General features: G+C 37.8%; 3 protein-coding genes across 5 annotated transcripts; 1 reads left to right on the top strand and 2 right to left on the bottom strand.

The window, feature by feature from the left end:
• Nucleotides 1–1,031: 1,031 nt before the first annotated feature.
• LOC133030736 (uncharacterized) lies at nt 1,032–3,466 on the bottom strand. The gene is made up of 3 exons (XM_061103519.1): nt 3,217–3,466; nt 2,053–2,816; nt 1,032–1,959 (listed from the first exon to the last, which is right to left on the bottom strand). The coding sequence occupies exons 2-3, from the start codon at nt 2,806–2,808 to the stop codon at nt 1,285–1,287; spliced, it is 1,431 nt and encodes a 476-aa protein (XP_060959502.1). The 5' UTR covers nt 2,809–2,816; nt 3,217–3,466; the 3' UTR covers nt 1,032–1,284.
• Nucleotides 3,467–12,200: 8,734 nt separating this feature from the next.
• On the bottom strand, nt 12,201–22,371 carry LOC115723341 (kinesin-like protein KIN-14T). The gene is made up of 12 exons (XM_061103515.1): nt 22,205–22,371; nt 21,070–21,371; nt 20,877–20,960; nt 20,566–20,733; nt 20,348–20,454; nt 19,767–19,945; nt 18,369–18,530; nt 18,050–18,265; nt 17,718–17,755; nt 17,273–17,400; nt 14,955–16,485; nt 12,201–14,781 (listed from the first exon to the last, which is right to left on the bottom strand). The coding sequence occupies exons 2-12, from the start codon at nt 21,314–21,316 to the stop codon at nt 14,666–14,668; spliced, it is 2,976 nt and encodes a 991-aa protein (XP_060959498.1). The 5' UTR covers nt 21,317–21,371; nt 22,205–22,371; the 3' UTR covers nt 12,201–14,665.
• Nucleotides 12,500–22,116, top strand: LOC115723893 (pentatricopeptide repeat-containing protein At5g56310). 3 transcript variants are annotated; one of them, XM_061103518.1, is made up of 4 exons: nt 12,500–15,497; nt 16,101–17,601; nt 18,082–18,286; nt 18,406–22,116. In XM_061103518.1, the coding sequence occupies exon 1, from the start codon at nt 12,500–12,502 to the stop codon at nt 14,069–14,071; it is 1,572 nt and encodes a 523-aa protein (XP_060959501.1). In that variant the 3' UTR covers nt 14,072–15,497; nt 16,101–17,601; nt 18,082–18,286; nt 18,406–22,116. The 3 variants fall into 3 exon arrangements, with proteins under 3 accessions (XP_060959501.1, XP_060959500.1, XP_060959499.1); XM_061103517.1 differs by having other exon boundaries at nt 16,101–17,638; XM_061103516.1 differs by having other exon boundaries at nt 16,101–18,286; nt 18,443–22,116.
• Nucleotides 22,372–26,796: the final 4,425 nt, after the last annotated feature.

Below are 26,796 nucleotides of genomic sequence, written 5' to 3'. Positions count from 1 at the left end.
GGAAAAGGAGGGGTAAAGTATGCAATAGTGGCAGTGGACTACTTCACCAAGTGGACAGAGGCTGAGCCTATGAAGACAATAACTGCTAAGAAGGCATTGGACTTTGTTATCAAAAACATAGTGTGTCGATACGGCTTACCTCACAAAATAGTCTCAGACAATGGAAAGCAATTTGATTGCGAGGAATTTACTGACTTTTGCAACCGACACGGAGTGGTAAAAAGCTTCTCCGCGGTAGCCCGGCCTCAAACAAACGGCCAGGCGGAAGCGATCAATAAAATCCTAACGGTCACCTTGAAAAAGAAGCTACGCTCCGTAAAAATAACTGGCCTGAAGAATTGCCAAGGGTATTGTGGGCCTACCGGACGACCCCCAGAACCACAACCGGTCACTCGCCGTTCTCAATGGCGTACGGTTGTGAAGCAATGGTCCCGGTGGAAACATTATTCCCATCCCACAGGAGGACGACTTATGATCCGGCCACCAATCAGGCACTGCTCCAAGAGGCTTTGGATCAAGTCGAAGAACTCCGGGATGAGTCTCAAATACGGATGGCTGCTTATCAAAAGAAGGTGACCAAGTATTTTAACTCCAAGGTTAAAAACAAAAAATTCGCTATTGGGGATATGGTCCTAAGAAGGGTTTTTCCAGCCACCCAAGAACCCGGAGTGGGGGTACTTGGACCAAATTGGGAAGGACCATATGAGATCGAGGACGAAATCGGTTCCGGCACTTACAAACTAAAAAGAATGGACGGAACCACCGTCCCAAGAGCCTGGAACGCCGATCACCTCAGAAAATATTACCAGTAGCGAATCAAACTTAGATTTTGTTCAAAGGGTTTGTACCGTCCAAATGTATACCTCCTCTATATTAAATAAAACTGAGTGCCTTAAAAACAAAGTTTCTATGCCACTCAGGGGGGTACTAGGGTATACCGCACGGACAAACAAAAACAAACTAAGTAAAATATCCTGACCCAAAGGGCAGGTCAAAAAGTATGCACAAAAATAAAAAGCATAAGTATAAAAACCCTGAGCTAACGGACAGGTTAAAATATATAAGTGTGACGAATAAAGATCGCATAAAAAAAAAATATATCCTGGCCCAAAGGGCAGGTCATATACATATAAATGGCCCGGGGACAGGCCTTAAAATATAATTGTCTCCCCTTCAAATGAAAGCTGTCGCCTATATGTAAATTGTTCTAAGGCAGCAGCAAATATGTACAAACAAAAAAGTTATAAAAGAAATGGGTAGAATCTGGGTCAATAATACGGCAGCTCAGTCAGCCCGCGGAGGAAGACGAGGTCCAATCCGTGCCTCAAGCGCAGCATCAAGTTTCTTCTTCTTTTCCCGAAATCTGGCAATCATCTCCTCGGGTTTGGGATAAAAAGTAAGCTTGATACTCTGATCATTGGTGGCCCAAGCCATATAGACACCATCATCAAAGCGCTTCGGGCACCGGGCGCAGGAAACAGGAGAAAGGAGCTCGGCTCTCTTGGCCTTCCTGGTGGACTGTTCTTTGAAATCCCTAAGCTCCTTCAACTCCCCAGCTAGAGCGGCCTTGGATTCAATGTCCGACTGGTGAGTCTCCTCTAGAGATCTCACCTTGGCGACCATTTCATCCAAAGCCTCCCTGGCCTCCCGGAGATCTCGCCTGGCCTTCTCAGCAGCCTCGGTTTGAGCCCTTAGTTCCTCCTGGTGCTGGGCCTCCATCCTGTCTCTCCGCTGAGCCTCGTCCCGGATCATGGCCTCCGCCTGAGCCTCCCTCCGTTTGGCCTCCTCTTCCTTGGCCTTGGCCGCTGCCTCCTGGCGCTCAGCAGCCTCCTGGTAGATCTGCCTCTTCGCTGTGAGGTCTTGGAGGACCTTCCTGACGTCATTCATGTCTCCAAAGTCGGACAGAGTGAAGCCATGGTTTATGATGTTCTTGGAGAGGCGGCCAGCCTCAGCAGCAAGCTGAGCCATAACAAAGTATAAGAAAAAATTTCTCAAAGGAGGAAAACAAAATACAAACAACAAAAGGAAACGCAAAAATTGCAAAGTACTTACCACCGTGAGAGAATGGCTGAGGTCCTGGACCTGGAAGATGGAGTTCAGGGAAGCGCAAGTGGCAAACCGCTTGGGCGCGCAACGTGTGAGCTGAGAAGCGAACTCGCCGGTCATCTCCGCGGCAAAGGGAGCCAAGGTAGGCCCTAGGAAGCGACGGAACCAGTCCGATAAGGGGTCCAGATTAAGGTCCCACGGATCCTGGTATTCCGGGTGGTTGATGCTCGCCTCAACCTCAGCTCGCAGAATCCTCCTAAGGGCCTCCACTTCGGCATGCCCCCGGGAGTACTCATCCATAGCATAGTTGTGTTTGGCTATGCGAAGCTCCTGCCTCACCTCGTCCCCCGGAATCGGGGTAAGCTCGATGTGGGGGGGAGCAGGATTTTCCTCCATCGGGGAGACCCCGCCGTCTAGGCCATGGGCAGGAGTGTCGGCTCTCCGAGGCCTCTTCGGCTCATCCTGGGCAACCATCTTGCCCTTACGCTTGCGAATCAGAGCCACTTCAGGCTCCTCCTCGTCCTCCTCTGCTACCTCCGAAAGGGCTTGAGGCTCTCCTGCACCCTCAACGGCTTCCTCCGAGAAGTCCCACCCTTTCCCTTGGCCTTCTCCCGGAAGCACCTCCTCGTCATCCACTAAGTCAATAGTGTCGGGGGGAGCGCTGGAAGAAACCTTCAAGGAAGGGGCTGGGGGAGAAGAGGTGAAGGCCGGAGGAGCCACGGGAGTATGAACCCCGGCAAGCTGTTCCAGGATGGCATCCATGGAGATATCTGTTTCAAAAAAATAAGCAAGTGTTAGAAGTCCGCAAGGAACCGCTTATACAAGATACAGCAAATAAGCTACTCCTACCCGAACTTCCTAATTCGGCCCTAGCAAAGTCCTGTACTTTAATGCTGGCGGCGTCATCTCCGAGATAACTGTCCGAGGGCCGAAACCAGCTGGACGTTATGTAAGCTGATGGACCTAAGGGAATAGGTTCCGGAGGGCCGGAGCCCATCCGGGACCGACCTAGGTAATCTCCTAAGTTCGAAAAGTAAAATTCCTTCAAATGATCCCCCCACCGGGTCAACGGCATCTTAAATCTACGAAGACGCTCGTCGAACCCTACGGGCCTATGACTGGTGTATTCATCAACGGAAGGAACATAGCGAATTATCAAGGGAGACTTACCGCCGGCACCGGAGGTGCTAGCACCGGGAGCACCCGAGTTTGGTTCGGGGGCCGAAGGCTGTGGCCGGGAAGTTTGCTTCTCGGAAGAATCTTCAATACGAAGGGGCCGCCTGGCAGAACGATCCCCAATCTCTTCTTGAAGTATCTTGTCAAAAAATTTAGCTTCGGACTTCCCAGCAATGGCTTGGCTCCTTCGCTCCACCGGACTCCCCACGTGAAGTCCTCTCCCCGAGGCAGCCTGGGCCTTAGAGTACGCTTTCTCCTGGGCCTTCCGGTAGAGATAATCTTGGTATTTATTCTCTGCCGTGGCAATGAGCTCGTCCCGGAAGGCCTTCTCAGCAACCGGCGCCCTCACATTGGGGCAAATGACCCGTGAGAGGTTGGAGTCATCCACGGATTGATGAGAAAGGATAAGTTTGGCCTTTCTGCAATTCTCCGTGGTAACCAGGCCCCCGACATCAAGATCGGCGTGGTCATAGGAGGCGAAGGCTTGGGCCCTTCGAAGGAAAGCCTGAGTGGGAAGCGTCCGCTGGTAAGGTGGGATCCGCACCCACTCCGTGAGAAGCTCCGGGTGGTCCACGGCCCTGAACCCGGAAGAAAAGAAAAAGCGGTGGCGGTACTCCTTAACGTGAGTCTGCCTATTATACGGAACCACCCCCTCATTAGCAGGGTGGATCCGGAACCCATAAAAACCATCCTTAAGTTTGTTCCCTTTCTTGGGGACGGATACAAGTTCATAAAAATATAAAATTTCCGCCGGGCTGGGAGACCCCCAGCCACGGGCGGTGTAAAAAATAAATAAGCCTGAGAGCAGGCGGTAAGCTTGAGGAATAAGTTGGTATGGCGCAAGGCCGACAAATACAAGAAAATTAACAAAGTAATCTTGGAGCGGGAGCATGGCACCGGTCATCAAATGGGTCTGACTCCAAGCCCCGAAGCCGTCATAGTTATGATTAGGCGTCTCCGAGTCACGAGGAGGCCGGTGGAAGGTCCCTGAGGTGGAGGGTTTGATCCCAACCACATTAATAATGTTCTCCAGCTGGTGAGGACAAGTCAGGGTGGATCGAAGCTCGGCCGCTTCCCAACCAGTTGCACGGGATTTATACCCCTCCTGGGCAACGGGTCCCAGAGAAACCTCCTCCAGCGTGGCCATACCTTTCCCTTTCTTCTTCGAAGATTTTGAGCCAGAAGCAGACATTTTGTGTTCTGAGAAAAACAAAAAGGGAAAAAGAAAAGTCCAGCAGTTAGGTCCCATACCAAACCCTAAATCAAGAAAAAGGGAGTGGGGGTCCCCTAACCGCTGGAAAGAGGCCCCCTCCGGACACGTGTCACATGAGAAACTCTGGAGAGAATCCCTGAACAAGTGTCGGGTGCAGTGAAATCGCAGAAAGTGGTTTTGCAAAAAGAAAAAGAAAAGAGAAAAGCCTTCCTATGCCCTAAGCAACTGTTAAACGAAGAACACGTGGCCCTCTTCAAACAAAGCTGTATGACTACAACAGGGGCATGATAATGGCGATTCTACAACTAACGCAGTAAACCTAAAGCAGAACTCGAAGAACTTAAACACTCACACACCCAGAAGCCTCTAAGTACGAACCCAGAAAACGAACGAAGTAAATATAAGCATGTTATTATCTAAGGATGCAAGAAACTTACAGTAGATCGTTGAACTGGGGGTACTGACTGTGGTTGGGTGAAAGTTGAGGAGAACTGGCGAAGTCAAACACTGGAAAACTGAATGAAGTGTCTAAGTATTAAGACAGTTCGTGCTACTTTGAGGAATTTTTCTCTCTGGGAAATTCGAGCAGAAATGGCAAGGAATGGAAAGTAACCGAAATGAAGGAAAGGTGGTGGCTTTTATAGGCAAAAACGCATGAGGAACAGGCGTCATCACCTACCAATCGCACGGTGGGGGAGACGCACGATTCGAATTCCCGAAAATCAACGGATCAGATCAATCTACCATTAAGGCGGTGGAAACGTTTGAGTATCCGTCTGACACCATTAATGCGCCGCATCAATCATGGGGCGTGAAATGAATCGACCTCTGCAAAAGCGAATCGCTGCATTTAATGCCATTATCAGACGCACCTCCACGCGCCCCGAGTTCGTATCAGAAGACTGAGGGGGCGGCTAGAGACATTCCTGCAGAAAGCAAATCGCTGCATTAAATGACATCATTTAATTTGCCCCCACGCGCTCGAGGCTTGAGCTAGGAAAACGAGGAGTCGACCGGAGACACTTGAACAAGCCTTGGTTTATTTTTACTAAGTAAACAAGGCTTGGGGGGTAAATGTTGCTCCAGAATTTGCCCAAAATACGTGGACCAGTCGAGAGGGGACACGTGGATCAGATAACTTGTAAACATTTATTAAGTCTTTGTGCGCCACAAGGAAGCGCTATTAGCATGGGTCCCGGAGGAGGCACCCGGAGTACAAGGTACTCCAGGAAGCTAGTATAGCGTGAAGGCTCTCCAGGATATGTCAGGTCTCTCCCGAGCAATCAAGTCGCATTTAATGCTGCATGGGAGGAAGCGTGTTGAGACTGTAACACGCAATAAAGTCTGACGGCACAACCCCCGAACAGCAGCGCTACAGTAATGATCATTTAAGTCTAGCGACGGCTACTCTGCGAAGAGTCACGTCAATCACAAGGCAGAAAGGACATTCTTCATAAAAGCCCTACAGCAGCTAGGGATTTGACCATGCATCACCCATGGTATATTCATTGGAAATGCCCAACTTTATGGATACTTACAGATACATGTGTAAGAACAATTCTAGGGATTACCCCACCAAAACACTATAAATACCCCCTCAAAGCTCATTTAATGGGGTCGAGAATCTTGGTTTGCAAAAGAGCAAGAAGAGAAAATACTCACCAAGAACATTCTCTGTATTTAAGAGAAAGACATTCTCTCAAGTGTAGAATCTGTATTAAATACATCCATTAATAACAGAGACTCGTGGACTAAGGCTCATTAACGCCCCAACCACGTAAAAAATCTTCATCTCACTTTCTTACAGCTCTTCATTACAATCATATTTTAATAGTTGCCGAAAATCTCGGTCAACAATTAGAAATATCTAAATTTAAAATTAAGATATTATATTATATTATCTTATTAGATATTTAATTTATTTAAATTATTTAAATAAACTGAAAATTTGAAAATTAGTTAGATACTTGAATTTAATTTTATATATCTAGGAGATTTGTTAGATTTTAATTTTTTTTTTTAATATTTTCTAACAGCCTAAATTTTAAATTCTAGTTAAGATATATTTTAAATATTTTATTTTTAAATATAAACATCTTAACCTACTTTCTAGATATTTGTTACATGTTCGTAATGTTTGTTTATTTATTTATTCAAATTTTTTTTTTACAAACCTATTATTTATTTGATCTAAATTGCTATGATTAATTTATTGACAGATCAATTGATTTAATCATAGTCCAATTGTCGATAGATCTTATAAATAATTTGTAAGAGGTAAATTTTGCAATTTCTTTCATCTGTGTAAACCTAGAAACATGATAGAGACCATCCAAATTATTTGACCTGTGTGAGCCTATATGTTTGCTTTTGGACTTAGATGCATATAGGAAGCCCATTTAAGTTTAATTAATTAAATGGACTAGGTTGCTAAAATAAAATATCACATAAAATAGTTTTATTTAAGCCCAATTTTTATTGGGCTTATTCAATGAATAACAATTATTTATTTAACGGTTAAATTCCTTTCCTTTGGGCCTTGTGTGGGAGTTAGGGACCATTAGTAGTGGGTACGACATACTGAACCCAACCCTCCCTCACACGAACCACCCTAATTGTGAATGCTCATTTGCCTTATTTAAATAATTGTATTAGGTTAATTGTATTAGTCTAACCTAATTAAAATTGAATTAGCAACATAATTAGTTTTAAAATATATGAAATTTATTTTTCTTTAGATTATTTTAAAATTAATTTTAGAAAAATACTTAGTTTAATAAAATATATTCTAGATAGTTATTTCTAGTAACTGATTATATTTTCTAATATTTAATTAATTAGAAAAATATATTTGAATTGAAAATTAATTTTAGATCAACTTAAATTAGAATATTTTTCTTAAATATTAAGTTAGAATTAATAATTAAGTTTATTTTATTCAAGATACTTAATTATTTGTTTCTTATATTTAATATATTTAATTAAATAGAAAATTAAATATTTAAGTTTATTTTATTCTAAATACTTAAATATTAGTTATTTTCAAAGAAATTTAATTACATAGAAAATTATATTTAAGTTGGAAATTTTAGCTTTAGAACAACTTAAGTTAGAATAATTTTTTAAATATATTTTATATTTTATTTTATTAATAATTTTCCCACAAATTTCGAAATTCATTATATTTAATGCAGATAGTTTTGATTTTTTTTTAAAAAAAAAAATAGATTAAAGTTGAAAATTAATTTTTAATTAATTTTAGGCCAACTTAAATCAAGTAAATTTTTCATATATCATTTATTAAAATAAATAGACTAAAATATATTATATTTTAATTAGAAAAATAAGTAATTGTTATACCCGAAATTCTGCTAGCACTTCAGAAGAGGACACGTGCCAAACTTAGGAGAATACGAATCAACAAATATAATATTAAATATATTTGTAGATGTTAAAAAGGAATAACTCATTAAAATACTAAATTGGTAATGTATATATATAACTTGCTGATTGTAAAGTCATAACCGAGACAAGGATGAACGAACTATTAATTCACGTATTGACGAGAAACCATACGACATCAGTAGTGCAAGACAAGGCAACAACTTCGCTATGAATGACGAGACATGATGACTGTTAAGGCACTTAGCATATTATACACATTACACAAACTAAGTATTACAGTTGTTAATGTAGATTTTCGTTAACTAAATTTGAACCTCACGGTAATAATTTCACACAGAAAAAATAAAAGCTATAGAAAAAATAATATTTGAAGACAGGGTTTTTTACGTGGCTTTGCAGTTAAAATTCTGCATAGTCCACGAGTCAATCTTATTCAGATCTTTGATTGTGTTTTTCAGGGAAAAAGATGGCTCTCTGCAAGGTTTTATGGCCGCGGCGACCATAAATCTGGCCGTGGCCACTGGGTTCGAAAAATCCAGAAAACCAGATTTTAAGGTCTAAAATGCCTACTTTTCCATAATTTCGAACCTCAACCAAAACAGAGGGTAAAATCACAAAATTCATGCATTAATCCACAACCAAAATCAAATTTAAACAATATACAATATAGGGTCCAAACTTGACCCAAAAATTCCATACAACATCTATTCAAAGCTCTTGAATCTCACAACCAAATTCTCAAGCTTGAAACCAACTAAAACAGAACCAATAATCCAAAATCAAGCATACATACAACCTAAGAATCACATCCACAACATATCAAGAGCAATCCACACCATTTTACTACAAAATCAAGCATACACAATCACTAATCATCAACTCTTTACTAACATGCATCCAAGAGCAATTTATCAACACATTATGCTTTTCTTTCAATTTGAAAATTAGTGAAATAACTTCAGCAAGAAAGCCTAGAAGCTTACCACAACTTCAAGCATCTATCCACAAGAAATTCAACTTCACAACACCTCCAATTTCAAGAAAAATCCACAAAAATCTAAACTTTTAGAAAATAAGTGAAGAGGAGAGGAGGGGTTCGGTTTTAGGGCTGAAGGAAAACCAGAAAAATCCTTTAATTTCAATCAAAATTATCTTTTGTTGTAAATAAACAAAATATGCAAAATTACCAAATTGCCCTTAGGGCCATATTTTACATACACAAACTTTCAAGGGCAAATATGTCATAAAACTTCACATATCTATCCAAAATAAATTCAGATTAATCACTCATAAAAAAAATGCCAATAAATCATCCCATAATTACATTTCGCGCCCGAACCCTATAGGCCCGAAATACCTGGTTGTGCCTATACCGCGCCAACCTATCAGAACACACCTGAAGAGACAACACAGACATACTATATAATAATATAATTCTATTAAGCTCGTGATTAAATTAATTTCATCATTTTACCCTTCCCGGGTCATAATTACTATAATGCCCCTGGCTCACCAACGGGTCTTAACACATAATTAATCAAATAAATTCTCATATATTGAACTATATAATAATATAATTCCTCAATTATTCATAATTATCTAATTAGGATTTTGCTAATCCATTTCTTCATTCTAGGGTATTACAGATACAATTTACAACATATTAAATACACGTTTACATTGACCCGGTTAAAGCGGACCAATCACATCTGTGTGATTTCAAATAATAATCGTATTTATTTTACGTGGGATGTAATCGAATCCCACAATTTCAGGAGATTATTGTTGTAAGATATCAATCCAATTTGTAATTAACTGCCCTCCTATGTAATTATAAATAGGGGCAGGTTATACTGAAAAAATGGATGAAAAATTCATTAGAGAAAAAGCCTTAAGAATCGTATCAGAAATCTAATAAGATTGACTCGTGGACTGTGCAGAATTATAACTGCAAAAACCACGTAAAAACCTCTATGTTCTTATTTCCTTTTTTTTACTGCTTCTATTTTTGGTGCAAATCCATCTCGATGTAGGCTTAAATATAGTTAACAAAAATCTGCGTTAATAGTTTGGTGCTTTCATTGAGAGCCTTCGTGAAAAAAAAAAGCTCAGAAAAAACCCTCCTGATATATATATAAACAGCTTTCTCCATGGCTGGCAACAGAGAAAACGTTGCACTCCTCATAAAGAAACCACTCATCGTCTTGGAAAAGAGCTAATGGGCTCCAAGAGGCCTCCCAACTCACAATCTAAACGGACCACTCCTTCCAAGAGGACCCAACCTGAGGGTGGCCCAAGTACACAGACCACTCGTTCTAGGAGGACCTAACCTGAGGGTGGCCCAAGTACACGGACCACACATTCAAGGAGAACCCAGAATCCAGGAACAAGGTATGAAGAACCTGAAATGAACATTGGTAGAGACCATCCTAGGCCAACTGGTGAGGATGGTGCCTACGATCTAACAAGATATGTGCCAATCGTCGAGTCGGAAAACTGCCAACTCAGGCGTCGCTTGGAGGAGGCAAACCGGCGGAACGCTTAGTTGGAACGTGAGGCAGCTGTGGCCTGGGCGGCATAGGAGAATAGTGCTCAAAATCAACTTGATCTTGGAGTAAGAAGACCACGAGGCAGACCTCGCGACTCACGAACCAAGAGACAGGAGACGGCTCAGGAGAACCCTCAGAACGCTCAAGAAGAACAACTTGGGGAAACTGAGGGTTTCCCTGAAAACGAGTAACTTGGGGAAACTGAGGTTCCCCCTGAAGATGAACAACCAAATGATCAGCCAGAACCTTTTCATAGAAATGAGAATAGAAGGCGACCAGAAACCAGGGAATAGGAAATTCCTTGTGGAAACGAGGGGAATCTTAGGACTCAACCTGGGACACGTGGGTCACCAACAAGGCACCACCAATGTTCTTCCCAAACCAATAGGGAAGGGACACGTACAAACCCCAGTAGGGGGCATACAACGAACCACACCCAAGGGAGAAGAATGGGGCGTGAAGAGGCGAGTGTTATCTCAGGGTGCACGAGAACCCACAACCAATCAACGTGAGGAGGAGAAAGTACTCGTCGCAATAATGATCGAGAAAGCACAGGCACGAGTAGTAAGACTGTAAGTCACTCAAGGACGAGGTCCATGAGCAGGACGAGGTCCATGAGCAGAACGAGGTCCATAAGTAGGACATAGTCCGTGAGTAGAATGAGGTCCGCTAACAATTATAACCAACTGGATCTGCGAGAACACTTGAACCAGAAAAAACCTGATCTTCGCCAACAACTCGGTCCAAAGCAAGGGGATCCAATCTAATTTTGAATAGATGAGTTGGAGGATAATTTCAGGAGGTATCAAGTCGGGGAGTAAGGAAAATAATCTGGATATGACTCAGATGAAGAACTCGAGCCATACCATCTAGATATCATGAATACTCCTTTTCCCCAGGGATTTAAAAACCCCCACGTCTCGTCATATGATGGGACCACTGATCCGATCTCGCAGTTGAATAATTTCAACACCATAATGCGAGCTAGCAATGTTACAAACAATCTACGTTGTATTTTGTTTCCCACCTCACTAGTTGGAGCAGCAAGCAGCTGGTTCAATAAATTTACTCATCATTCTATCACTTCTAGGGAACAACTGTCTAAGGACTTCAAAAAATAGTTCCAGGCCGCAAGGGATAGGCGACCCAAAGTGTCCTCACTCACCAACATAAAGCAACAACATGGAAAGACGCTTAAGGTGTACTTAAGTCGTTTTAGCAGGGCTGCTACAAGAGTAAGAAATTTGGATGATAGTACTCAGCTTACTGCCCTTCAGGCAGAGATCACTACTAATCTCTCCACTGCTAAAGGCGAACTGATTAGAAATGGTGGCCCAGGGATGATTTCTCTTCCTTCCAAATTGTTTCTCTTTTCCCTTCAGTTTGTTACCAAACAAGTGAGATTGTGCTCTCCCTGCATAAAGCTCCATTCTTTCTTAACACTATGTTTGGTAGGAAGGCAAATGGGTGGAGGGAGAGAGTTGTTAGGAGAGAAAGAATTCCTTATTTGGTAAGAGGAAGAAAGGAAGGAAGGGAGAGGACAGGTGGAGAGAGACTTTCTCTCTCTAAATTTTAAAAATTCAATCCTCCAATTATTAGAAAGATTGGAGTAAAAGATAAAATATACAAACCAAATACTAAAATTATCCTTCAAAAAAATTACAAATGTTTATACTAATAAGGATATTATAGCAATTTTAACAAATAATTTATCTCCATCCTCCTTAGTCCAAATACCAAACGACATAAGGAAGGGTAACTATCCTCTTCATCTTCTATAAATTCACCATTATTCTTTCTCTACTTTCTTCGTGCCAAACATAGCCGAAATCCCCTTCTACCAAACACACTGTTAAAGTTTTGTAGGGTATGATGTAGTGTGGGCAATTTGTCCAGTGTAGATGAACACCTGTAGTTTGTGCAATTTTGAGGTATATGTGGTGTGATTCAATAAATTGGTGAAAAATGCGCACCATCACAACCCGAAACATCCCACTAAATATTAACTGATGAGTGTGCGCCCTCGTAGAGGACCATAAGGTCGTAATAAAGCCAACTCAATGCGAGCAAGGCCAAAGAACCTGATCGCCCCAACTGTCTCAACCACCAAATGAACCTTCACTTGGTCTCCTTTCTCAGCCACTGCTCTTCCCTGAAGCACATTCGTCAAGCTCACGCCTTTATGGTTCTCACTGCTCTTCAGAACGACAATGTAATCTTTGCCCACTTCATCCAAGCTTGCTCTTCTCTCGGCCATTCCACCTACGCCTACATGGTTTTCAATCACAAGAAACCGAAGCCCAACATTTATCTTTACAACACCATGATCAACGTTCTCTCTCCTTCACTCGCCATATCCCTCTACAACAACATTTTTGCCACCGGTTTGCGACCAGACACTTATTCTGTTCCCTGCGTTTTGAAGGCTGTGATTCGGCTCTCTGCAGTTGACGTCGGTCGTCAGATTCATTGTCAAGTTATAGGAACTGGGTTGGACTCGGATGTTTGTGTGGGTACTTCACTCGTTCGGATGTATTCTTTTTGTGAATGTGTTTTGGATGCCCGGAAAGTGTTTGATGGAATGAGCATGAGAGATGTGGCGCTCTGGAATGCCATGGTCACAGGTTATGTTAAGGTGGCTGATGTTGATAATGCATGGAAGGTCTTTAAACGAATGCCTGAGAGAGATTTGATTTCGTGGACTTCGGTGATTGCCGGGTTTGCTAAGATGAAGAGGCCAAAAGAGGCTGTCATGGTGTTTAGACGAATGCAGCTTGAGAATATGGAGCCTGATGAAGTTACAATCTTGGCTGTAATTTCTGCTTGTGCTCATTTGGGTTCAGTAGTGTTGGGGGAGAGGATCCATAACTATATGCAGAAGCGTGGATTTTCTGGAAAGCTTCATCTTAATAATGCACTCATTGACATGTATGCAAAGTCAGGCAACATAAGAAAGGCACTAGATGTTTTTCAAAGTATGAAACAGAGAAGTGTCGTAACTTGGACAACAATGATGTCTGGGCTAGCTCTTCATGGTCTTGGAAGAGAAGCAATTGAAATGTTTTCTCAAATGGAAAGTGCTCTAGTTAAGCCTAATGAAATAACTTTTATTGCCATTCTTTCTGCTTGTAGCCACGCTGGGTTAGTTGAAATGGGGCGCTGGTTCTTCAGCAACATGGCCTCAAGATATGGAATTCAATTGAAAGTTGAGCACTATGGGTGCATGACTGATTTACTGGGGCGGGCTGGTTATCTTCAAGAGGCATGTGAACTTGTTAAGGGAATGCCATTTCAAACGAATGCAGCAATATGGGGATCTCTTCTTGCTGCTTCCAATATACATGGTGATGCTGAACTTGGAGAGCATGCATTGCAGCAACTTATGATGTTGGAGCCCCAGAATAGTGGAAATTATACTCTTTTGTCTAATATATATGCTGCTTCTGGTAGCTGGGATGAATCTGGGATGATAAGGAAGGTCATGAGAGATACAGGTGTTAAGAAGATGCCCGGTGGAAGTTCCATTGAAATCAACAACAGAGTTCATGAATTTATTGCAGGAGATACATCACATTCGGAGATGTATAAGATTTATGAAGTTTTATATGATATATTCAATCAGTTGAAGGTTGCTGGGCATCTTCAGAAGGAAAGAGATGAGCTTCTTACATTTGATGAGTGAATTGGATTTAATAAATTTAATTCGCAAAACGTTTACCACTCGATCCGTTTTAGTCAGAGGGTGCATGAAGAATATAAAGGCCTTTGCTTCCTGAACTGAAAAAAATGATTCCAACTTGTGTTGAGAAATGGAACTTGAATGTACATATGATCAAAAGCCCTTACCGCATTTCATGGTTTGGCCAATAATTCAGGGAGGTTCCCTTTGATGTTCATATGTTCAAACCAAATGAAACAATATATATATTTATAAGTGTAATTACAAAAATGATAGAAAAATTGTTCTATACACATACATTAATTTAGATGGCCAAGTTAGCTGATTTCAAGGAACATCCAAGGTGCTGGATATTCAGCGATAATAATTGTAATGACGTTTCACGAACACATTATGATGCTACACAGGAGGGCCTTTGTTTGTACCTGTATCATTGCCCATTTGTCTAAGTAGAGGGTTGCTTTTTTGGGCTGAATGTGAGTTGCTAGGATATTGGAATTATGCAGCACTGTTTAAAAAAGAAGGGCTCGAAATCTTCTTCTCAACCACCATGGCTACTGCTCAAGGGAGATTTTTTCCCCTGTCTCTGGATTCGGTTCATAGGATTAGGCCGTTGAAAAACTCGTGCTCAAGTCCCAAATTGTTGAACCCTGATGCTAGAAGTGCACTGGCCCCAAGTATCTGAACTTTCCCTATAATATGATTACATATACCTGACCAAAAATGGAACAAGAGAAAGATGTCAGGTCATGTGTTTTGGGATAAAAAGAGAGCAAAGTTTATAAATCATTTGTTTCTTATTGAGATCAAATCAGATTTGAGCAGTCATACTATAGAGAATAGGATCAACAAGCAAGATCAAACTTGTATAAATTTGTGGTCTTACCTAAGACTTCTGTATTTTGTTGCGGTTTCACTAATGTCTCGATCAGCTCCTTTGGGTTCTTATTATCTATGAATAAGGCCCTTTGTGTTCGCATATTATGTATACCAGGTCTTGGCCTTGTCTTTTCATTTAAATTTTCTGATATCTGATCTATTGTGTCCAAGTCTTCGCTATCACTTTCATATGTACTTGTCTCTGTAGGCACTTGTGAACACTGTAGCTCTTGTTCTGATACTGTCATCTCTGTAAGAAATTGTGAACACTGTAAATCTTGTTGTGATACTGACTCTGTCATCTCCGTAGGCAATAGTAAACATTGTAGGTCTTGTTCTGATACTGACATTGATGAGCCTGAATCATCTCTTGTTTCAAACGTACAATGGGATATTTTAGATGGAGAGAATTTGCAACATGAATTCTTTTCTGGAAAGGTAGTTTCTGGGGATTGTGCTCTGCCTTCCTTCTGCATTGTAAATGTTTGGTTGACCCTGCCACCATCTTGATTCATATCATAACAACTTCCCCAGATTTTGGGTGGAGAACGTAAGTTGCTCTGGCTTTCCTCCATAAACATATCTCCCAAGCTTTTTGTGTGTAGTATTGTCTCACCATTTAGTGTTTCTGGTGGATATTTTGAGTCACATATTGAGTGCGCATCGATAATATTTTCCATATTTGTTGGAGGTTTATGAATTTCTACTTGTTTCAACCTTCCAGATCCTAAAACATCAACATAACTTTCATGTTTTTCATTGTTTGCAATCGTTTTCTTTGTGAACTTATAGTTATGTTTCTTCTCTGGGGCAGGAATTGCTAGAACCCTTTTGCTTTTTTGAGAAGTAGTACTCACCGTAGGTTCATTCTTGTGCAAACGTAGCCAGTTGTCAACTTTTGAAAAGTTTGTAGAGATAAAGCTATTTTTCTTTCCTTTTCCATATCCATCACTGCTGACAAGGCAACCCTTTTGCTGAGTTGAACTCTTTGATGATATTTCATGTTCCATGAATATTATACTTTTTATATCACATTCAGTTGCATCCTGACTGTATTCTGTTTCATCTGCATTACTTTTCACATTCAAATCCCCCAAACAGCTATTTCTTGAGATACTGCATTCTGAATTGTTTTCTGATCTACGTTTTACAGGGAAACTCACAGACTCAGCACGATGGGACGATGGCCTTCTTCTTCTTGCAGGGAATTTCACTTTCTCTTCAGACGTTTGGCTGTCTGCTCCATATTTTCTTGTGCTACAAACAGTAGGCTTCATAAATCTTGGTATCCTTGATAAAGGAGCTTCTTTAGTTTCTGTTGTTTTTCTCCTTGTTGCTTCAAGATTATGTTGGTTAAATTTGCTCAACAAATGAGAAGCCTCTAATTGATCATTAGAAGATGGAGCTGTCCCTGTTAGTTTCTGTAATTCTTCATTAAACTTTTCAATCTTTCCTCTGACATCTTGGCGTTCATCTTCAATCATTTTCATTTTTTTCTGCATGTGTGCTATTGCAATTTCCTTTTGTGCTCTTTCTTCCTGTTATTCAATATTTCAGTCTAGTGAATTAGTGTAGCTAATAATTTTAAAGACAACAATATTTATATTTCTTTGGATGATGATCGGAGAGGATACTCCGAGCAACCAAACCAGGTACTAATAGTTTGTTGCCTTTAAAGAAATTAATGAAATGCATTCTCTAAAATAATTAGCTGATAATATGAAAGATTATCACCTGATTTTATATTAATATCTGTTATGTGTTTGGAACTTTTGTTCTTATATTTATGTAAAATGTTATGCCTCAAGAGTTATTTCGGGTATATTAAAATTTATTACATCCTATTGAGAGTGGTCAAATATTATATAAGTTTTATGAGTCAGATCAGATCAAATATTTAAAGGACTAAATATTTAGTTTAGACTTTCATGCATGCTTAGTTGATATAGTCTAACAAGTTGTGTTTATAATAGATCAATATGTACTTCGTTAGAGGATAACAAAAACCTCCGTTTTGTTTTGACTAAATTAGACAACACTCTTCAGGTGTTTTTTAGAAACATCTAGGATTGAGTGTCTAATTTAGCCAATAAACATAACGAAAGTTCTTTGCAATTATCTCTTATTTGTTTATACACCTTTGTACATGAGCTGCACCATCTTGAGAGAAAGACATTATTGCGCATATGTAGGAGTAAACACTAAACAGCTTATCAAATGATTATGTAAAGAGAAAATAGCTTCGTTTGTACCATACTGTTTATGTTACAGGTTTATAGAATTATCTGAAGAGGTCTAAGAAACAGAATGATAACTTTTACTTACATTTGAATCCATGTTCCCCAAATGAATGCTTCTCACCCTTGTTGCAAAATTTAAAGAGCACAATGTCTCGCATATATCTTCTTCCTTTTGACTAACATGCACTAACATCAGGGTTTTCGAATCTTCTCCTGAAATTGTGAAGATTACGTAGTCAAGAAAAGAAGCTAGTCAGCATAGGAAATTTAAATGTGAACAAACAACTCTTGCTCATTGCAACAAATGAATCTGTCCATTTTTCTAGAATAACCATTTTCCCTGTACATCTTCCAGGATAGTGTTTAATTACAGTATAGTCATGCTTGCTCTCCTTGAAGTGGAGGACCTTGAAAGTAAGATCAGTACATCCTCATTCATGCAGTATGTATTGTAAGTAGAGTTATTCTAGTATCTTGATACCTGTTAAGTTTAAACAGTTCAGTACATGTTCAAGGGAGGGAATGATTACCAAGGGAGTCTTTAAGAACTTGTGTTAGCTTGCTGTTCCTGTTAGAAGCAACAAACAAATTTCATTACACTTTGTTTTGTAATGCTGAAGAACCCAAATAAATTGGCAACAGTTGTATATAATTATTTAAAAAGAACATAGAATGCCTGCTCTAAGAAAGTTTGGAAGCTTAAATAGCTCTTGAAATCTTGTCATGTCAACTTTGTATCAGTCTAGTACTGCATCTTAGTATTTTAGTAAAGGATATGACCTTAATTATATTTTACTTTTGCAATTGACGTGTAATTTATTTAAATTGTATGGATTAATGATTGAGTGAACGTTGCAGTTACCTATAAGGTACATGACAATTTTTCTTTTGAAGTGCATGGATGACATCCCCAAGAGCAGAAAGTGACAAATTGATGGCCTTCCCTTCATCAAGTCTTCTTCCTGAAGCCTTTGTCTTAAGCACGCGCTCACTTCCGCCAAGGTCGACAAACCATAATTTATTTGTTTCTCTGCGCCTCTCAGGAGCATCAAGACATGTGATTGATAGGCGGATCAAGCTAGAAAGCAGCATTAGAAATGTTAAGTATTGCTTCTTTTTCTTTCTAAACTCGTTCCCAATTCTGAAAAATGGAGTTGACTAGTATTTTAGTAAGTTGTTACCAATGTGATCTGCTTGATGTTTTGTTTGAATTTGTAGAAGCAGTTGATCTAAACCGGCATCCTAATTTGTACAGCTTCAATGCTTGGTTGACGTCAGTCACTGGAATAGCCACAAGGTTGTCAATGTCAATCCCTCCCTTAGGATCTGTTTGGATTGAGAGACTGTTATCAGAAGAATGAACTCATGTTAGAAACGATTTAATGTATCCAACAATGGAAGTGTTTAAGAGAGCAGAGGTGCCAAGAAATTCATACAATATGCAAGATGAGAGGACCTATTGACTGAAAATTGTGTGTAAGAAGCATATCATACTCCACAGTAATATAGATGAAGCAATAAGTAAAAGCTGAGAGTAACTTTATTGAATACAAAAAAATTTCAAGAGACCTGGCTTCTCTTCTGGAACTATTGCTTGATACAAAATAAGAATAGGCATACCACACACTTATACTCTCATCTAATTTATCCTCCTATGCTTTCCCAAAAAAGCCGATTAGAGGAAATCTTTAGACAAGTCAATCAGATATGTCCTTTTACCTTCCATTCTCTTGATCAGTCACAGTCATGCTGCCACTTACAGATCATTGCTACTCAGGTGTGTGACTGAATCTATCACATTATTTGATATAGAAGTTGTTTGAAATTGGTGTAAACAGGGTTACTCTTTATATTGTTTGTTTAATTTGCATGTTGGAAAACATTGTCCCACCCACATGGATTAAATGTAAAAGTATTGAGCCATATATAAGAACATGGGCTACTCCACTCATTGCCAATTGGTTTTGAGATGGAACCTCATGATTCTCAACATGGTATCAGAGCCATATCCCTAGCGGGCATTCGATCCACACCTATCCAGATGGTTAGCCAGCCGCACGAGATCCAGATGGTGCAATGACGCCTGAGATCCGAACAAAAATAAGCGAGCCATTCAAGATTGGTGAGCAAAAATAACCACCATCTTGAGGGGGGATATTGGAGAACATTGTCCCACATGAATTAAATGTAAAAGTATTGAGCCATATATAAGAACATGGACTACTCCACTCATTGCCAATTGGTTTTGAGATGGAACCTCATGATTCTCAACATTGCATTTAAAGGGTATTAGTTACTTATGAAAATTACATTCCAGTTATGCCTCAGTTTCTACACATAGAAGTAAGATATGAAATTAAGCATTGGCCTATATATTTCTTACACATGTATCCCTTTTAAGGTTCAAAATGTAATTATAAAGGTAGATTGTGGAAGCTTATGGAAATAAGGTCATTATCTGAATTTTTCATGCATGTGTGCTACCTGAGATGTTAATAAATACGTATGACTGTGACCTTGTATTTGTGTAAGCGTGGATGTGTGTTTACAATCTCATGTTATTATAAATCTACACATACCATGGTGGCGTAGGATCCATTACTTTTGTTGGCTGAGGAACAAGTAAATCTTTTAGGTTTCCCAGGTAAATCTCAAGCATACTGAATGTGAAGACATATACGTGGTTGCTATCCACTGCCTGTTTAAAAATTGCCTCCATTGAACGAGCTACCACTCCCGGAGACTGTGGAATACCTTCCTACAATATAGATGATATAAAACAACATTAGTTAGAACACCCAAGCACATAATTTGATTGTGTGATATCTAGGCCAATCTGGGTCATATAGTAGACTTTCAGACTGAGGTTACTAAGATCTTCAACTAGTCTAACATGACTTTTTAAATGGGTGCAAGCACCAGCACTGTTATTTTTCCTCACATTTCCATGCCCTCTTATTTTTTACCTTGGAGAAGAGAATAAAGTTAATGAGTTCATATTTTCATTGTTATTCCATGTGTTAAAACAATTGACGGAGAGCATATTACAGTAAGAGAGGATTAGTTTCTTGCCAGCACCCCTCTTTCTTGTTTATTCATCCATCTTAATAATATGTCATAAGCGACTAATGCTGAATTGGCATAAGTAGGAGATACACACCATGGTGAAGCTTTTTCCAGTGCCAGTCTGTCCGTACGCAAATATACATGCGTTGTAACCATCCAAGGCTGATTTAATAACTGGCTCTACTTCTGCAAAGACTTCATCTGAAATTTCACATCAAATTCAGTAACAAGAGATAAGTACTATAGTTTGAGATGATCATAGGAAAAGTTGATGGTCCGTTGAGAGTATCATATAGAAAAACAATGAAGTACCTTGTGATGAACCTGGATGGAAAACCTTGTCAAAGCTGTAAGTTTTACTTTTGTTCTCTGCTAGTTTTAAAACAACATTACTTGAATCCAAAGCTGCAACTGCTTTTAACTGGCCAAAGTTCTCTGGAACTGCAATGGGTCTAATTCGGCAAAAGACACGAATGTTCCCTGCGATGCCAAATGTGATAAGTTTTTTTTTTTTCTTGATTGAAGTAGAATCAATGAACATTTGCTATGGCTTTGGTTTTCCTTAACAGCACTTTTCATTGAAATATTATGTTAAATGATTTTTTGAGATAAAGATGACTAACCTCTCAAATCTAGAAACTCATTTAGTACCTGCCTTCTCTGTGTGTTCAGTTGATTTATGTAGGCCGTTAAAGCTACAATTTCATCTGTTATAAGAATAAACAAGGTGATTCCAGACTGAAGATCACATTGCTAAACTATGAAGAGAAGTTTTTCAAATGCACAGGTGCTAGAAATCAACATCTGAGGGCTTACCTTCAATTTTCAAAACGGAATTATGCAGTTCATCATTTTTCTTCTTCATTGAATTCTCCATTACACCATTTATCGGTTTTGAAATGATAGATGCACCATCAGGTGGTGCACTTTTCATTATATCACAAACAGATTTGACCCAGTTGGAAGTCACATGTGATTTCCATCCTAGTAAAGAATGAATTGTTTCAGAAAGTTTGTGAACAGGTTTTCTAGACTCCATGGTCTTGTCTTCTGAACTCAGCATACTATTGAAGGGTTATTTGCTCCTTTGTCTACGTGGAACTATAATCTGCAACTGACTGTTTACAAAAACAAATGAAGAAGTCTATTTCTTTTCCTTTATATGTAGAAATAATAATAATGAAAAAAAAAAGAGAGTTACATTTCCATGAGATGCTTTAAGTATTGATTTTAAAACGATTAAGAAGAAAGGATTCAACTGATTAATAATTCAAAGTACAATTCATCAATGCAATCATGCCTTTATATTTCTTGTAGTGTTTTACCACGAGTTATCAGTCTTCATCTCAACATTTATAGAAAAAAAAAGGCTTTCAAAAAGTATTAATAAAGAAAAGGGGACACTTTACACCACCAAAATCTAGATAGAAAATATTGACTATTATGTAGGCAGAGATTGAGCACAAAGTTTCAATAACATTTCTCCCTACACGGCATCCAGTCATTGAAAGGAAACAACTTTCCTCAAGTACATTTCTCCCTTAAGACTGCAAATGGATGAAAAATAAAATGAAAGGCCTTCTATATTTTAGTCATGATTTTGTTTTATTTTTCTTTGCATCTGTCTTGTATAATTATCTTTAATTAAGACAAGAATGACAAGCAAGCATTTAATCAGTAAGGAAAACCCAATATTAAAAGCTTGAAAACCACAAGGAAATAATAATAAAGAGCAAAAGAAACACCAATCAAAAGACTTAACTTTATGGGCGAAAGATTAATTAAGGAAACAAAAATTTATGGAAGTGGAGAGTGAAGAAATGCGAGGAGTGAAATCCTTAACAGAAAAAAAAAAAAAAGAAAGATGATGAAAAACAACGTGATAAATTTATGGAGAATTTGGTTAAGTTTGAAGGAATAAGAAAGTTGGGAAGAGGAATTATAAAAATACCATGATTTCAATGAAGGAATATCAGCAGTTCAGGATGCCATTGTCTTGGTCGAAGTGTTCTTGCCACAACAAAACCATATCCTTGGACTAAGACAAAGGTCAAAAGAATTACACCAAGGAACTATATACTTCAGTCAAACCCTTTGAATGAGCCTATGCCCTTTCTCAGAAGAAATGTAGTATAATAATATAAACATAACCACATATGAAGCAAATAATATGAGAGAGAGACAAGAGACAGTGCGAATTTTGGTTTATTGCTCACAAATGACTTAATGGTTGAGCAACTATTTCTGTTCTATTGAAATTAGCAGAAGTAGAATTAATAATAATAGTAATAATGGTAGCACAAGCTTTTGTTTTTATTAAGATATCACTAAAACCCATGTGAAAGCATCAGGAGAAACCCACATTTGTTTCATATGTTATGCAGACAATGATTGTTGGAGTGTTGCTTATTGACAAAATACATCTGATCAAATGAGGGAGAGAGAGAGAGTTAAGCTGGGCTAGGCTTGACTGAGGACCCATAAAAATAATGACTATACAATTACCAAGATGATGCCTTCATTTCCATCCACAAAAGCAATACATCACATTAAAAAATAAGGGGAAAATTCGTGTAAAAGTTTTTTAAAAATTTAGAGCTAAGTCTTCAAAATACTTTATAAGTCCTTTTATTATTATTTTAATAGATTTGTTAATTGTTCTAAAAATACCACCTGTTGATATTAAATTACGACATAAGTCTTTAAAAAGTTAATGTAAATAAGTTCATAATCTCAAAAAATTATAATAATAGCCCAAACTTAAGATTTTTGTTAGTCCATAAATACTAAATTGAATGCTCTGTTTGTTGCTTCTAAAAATACTAGCATTAATATTTTATTAGTCCAAATTATAATTTTAATTTAAAATAACTTAAAATAAATAAATAAATAATTTTCAAAACTAATTAATTATAATTTTTTTTTTTATCTTTCCTATTTATTTTTTCATTCTTCTTCTTCTTCTTCTCGTTTACCCCCAGCCCAATCTGCCTAGTCTCGATCTACTCTACCAAAACTCACCAATTTCCCTTAATAAGAGGGGCCGCTCTAGAAAAAAAAAATATGTGAACTTTAAACTAGAAAAGCCGAGGTCAAATAATTGGCCAACCAAAACCCTCCTCCCACCACTACCCATATTTCTTTTTCTCTACCGGATACTCTATCCATACCTCTCGTTTTCCTAGAAACATAAAGAAGAAAAAAATAAAAAAGCTTCATTTCTCTCCAAGATCACGATCACGGTCACGATTCCGATTCCGATCACAATTACATCTCTTTTTTTTTTTTTTGCTTAATTAGTTTTCTGGGATAGTGAAATGAACTGAGGAAGAAGGTGAAGAAGAAGGAATGGTACTGTTCAGCAGTAAGCTTCCACCACCGAAAAGAGTGGGTAGCAAATCGTAAAAGTTTATAATTTTTTATATATAATGTTTTTTAATCTTCAAGAAAATGAAATAAAAAAGTTATTAAATTTTTTAATATTTTTTTTTTATGATGTGGACCAATAAAATTTTGATACGTGACAATATTAAGAACTACAAACAGAGCTCTTAAATTGAGCACCCGTGAATTAACGAGAATTTTGAGCTTGAAGACTTTTATTATAATTTTTCAATTAAGATTAGGAACTTATCTGCATCAAAGTAAACTTTTTGAGAACTTATACTATAATTTAATATCATCAACAAGTGATATTTTTAGAGCAAAAGAATCAATACTTATAAGAGTCTCGAGTTTGTAGACTATTACTGTTATTTTTTGAGATTGAAGACTTATTTTTCATTAAAGTGAGTTTTTTAAGAATTTTCGCCGCAATTTCTCTAAAAATAAAATGGATACCGAAAGTAATATTACCTTTTCAGTAATTTTTCTCTAAAAAAAAATTTAATTTTGTATTTCATAAGAGAAATTCTAAAAGTAATATTCTTACTATAAAATGATTTCTTGTACTCTTTTTTTTATTTGGCAAAGTGATTTCTTGTACTTGAATAATAATAATAATAATATAATAAGTTATAATACAAAAGATTTGAGTATGAGAGGTAAAAGAATGCATTACATTAGATATGGAAGTGGAATAAATTATAGTTAATATATTTTATGGTTATGATATTACCAACCAAGATATGACTACATTCTATATAGAAATAATAAACATTCATGTGTTGGATGGGGTCCCACGATAGTATACGATATTTTATGTTTTGAAACCTACGCCAACATAGACCAACTCATGGGTCCTCCCGATAATTCAATTCCAACTTACGATGATGACCCAGAAAAAAAAATATTATTGAACAACTTGCTTTCTCTTATTGAAACACATACTAATCAAATATGGTACATTAAATGTTAAAGAGCACTCTATTGTCAAGCACCCTCCTATGTGTCAATATCGCTATTAGTCTAATTTAGTATTGGGTCTCATATAATTTAATATAATAATTTTTTAGGGAGTATCGCTAGTCAATCGTAAGGCGAAACGTCTTAAGGGTGTTAGGCACAGTACCCAATAGCAATGCTCATACGAAAATGCTATTGAAAATTGTGTTCAATGATTATTGAGATGACAATTTGATAGAATTTTTCCTTTTTATTTTTGAAAAACACTGAAATTAATTTAGATTTATATCTCAAATTACCAAGTGATATAAATAAGATTTGCTATTATGGACACATTCCCTATGTGTTTTATGAATAATGAAGAGCAAAAATCAATTGACTAAGCACGAAAAAGTTTCTTCTCCATTATAAATGACAGTTTGTACTTGTATAGTAGAATCAATGGAAAGAGAGTTTCAACTGAATCTGGACATGACTTTATATGTATATAGTAAACAAATTCTCTATAAAGAGCTAGTATACATGTAATGTCTCTATAACTGGCACAAAAAAATGATTACTTCTTTTCCCCATGACCCTCTTTTCTAATGATTGTCATAAAAGTGAAGAAAGTTAAAAGCAATGAGATGTTGGAAGAACTTCCATTAAATGTTGGTATAATATTTGTTTTCCAGCAAAAAAAAAATGTTGGTAAAATATTTTCTTTTTTTTTATATATAAAAAAATATTACATTTTCACAAGGAGAGAGATGCCAACTTGAAAGATGACCAACTTTCTATTCTTTTTAACTTTTTAAGGAAGAAAGTCCTATCATAATCCAAACTATAACTCTTGATCTATAATCTACCCAAATACCAAGTTTTGGTTGTCTATTAGAAAAACAACAAGAAAAAGTAAGAGTAGGTGTGAATGAAAAGAAAAATAACAAGTAAAATATTAGGTGCAACATGGCCCCTACTAGTACTTACTAATAGGGCCCACCAGTACCACATTACAAGGCCCAATTGTACGTATTAGGCAATAGGCCTTACAGGAATCATCTTAAAGCTTCAGTCATTGCGATTGGATTGACCATTGGCCTAACAACAATAGTCTCCTATTCCCCTCTACTTATACAATCATCAAAGTCCTTTATGCATATGTAATACTAGTAATCACCACTTCCATAGTTGGTTTGGTGAATCATGTTGCTTTCTCATCAAACTTTAATTTAATCTTCCTCCAAATCATATGCTTTAATAAACTATTTAACAACAAATTAGTTGCTTAATGGTAGAGAGCAATGCGAAAGAAAAGAAGAATAGTGAATGAAAAGAATTATGAAAGCAAAACTCTATACAGTATTATATGATAATTGATAGAGATTGTAACTTGATAGAAAAAAAAGGTTAATTAGGAGTTTTACCCCTCCAATTTCGACACGTACCAAATCATGTCATTTGAACTTTTAAGGTCGTTAAAAATGTTATCTGAACTATTGAGATTGTTGGATTTAAGGACTTTTATCTAATTTTAGTAAAAAAAATCTAACATGGATGAAAATTCAGGGAGCATGATTTAGTATATGTTAAAGTTTGAGAGACATGATTTGGTAGACATCAAAGTTTATGGAGCATGATTTAGTACATAAACAATCACTGAAATAGTAAAATTGAATGAAATTAAACAAAAGTCTTTAAATCTAACAATCTCAATAGTTCAGGGGAACGTTTAACAGTCAGAAAAGTTCAAGAGATATGATTTGGTACATGTTAAAGTTTAGGGGGTAAAAATCCTTATTAGCCTATAAAAAAAATTTATCTAGTAAAGTTTATCATCTATCCTGAAAAATGATAGTAAGATAGTAAGATCTCTTAGGTATATTGAGAAACAAATTTGAAATATCAAAATATTTGTACATTAGACCATCTCTAGGCGGCAAATTGGTTGTTGGAATTGTAGAGAATGATAGTAAAATAGTACAAATGATGACAATATATGTGGCAAATTGGCTGTTGGGCTAATTTTTTTGGACCTCCCAAGGCCCAATTTTGCTATGGGTGATCCTGGTGTGGATGGAAAAAAAGAAATTACACTCTACGCCATTTTTATATTGTCCTCTTTTATTTTTATCCTTTTTTTTAAAGTCTATTATTTTTACCTCTTTTTTTAAACATTGTACCAATTTTGCTCTTGTCACTTCAAGATACTCTCCATAT

This window comes from Cannabis sativa, chromosome 9 (assembly GCF_029168945.1).
Source record: "Cannabis sativa cultivar Pink pepper isolate KNU-18-1 chromosome 9, ASM2916894v1, whole genome shotgun sequence".
Classification (NCBI taxonomy): domain Eukaryota; kingdom Viridiplantae; phylum Streptophyta; class Magnoliopsida; order Rosales; family Cannabaceae; genus Cannabis; species Cannabis sativa.
This window is presented reverse-complemented; position numbering and strand designations above follow the sequence as displayed.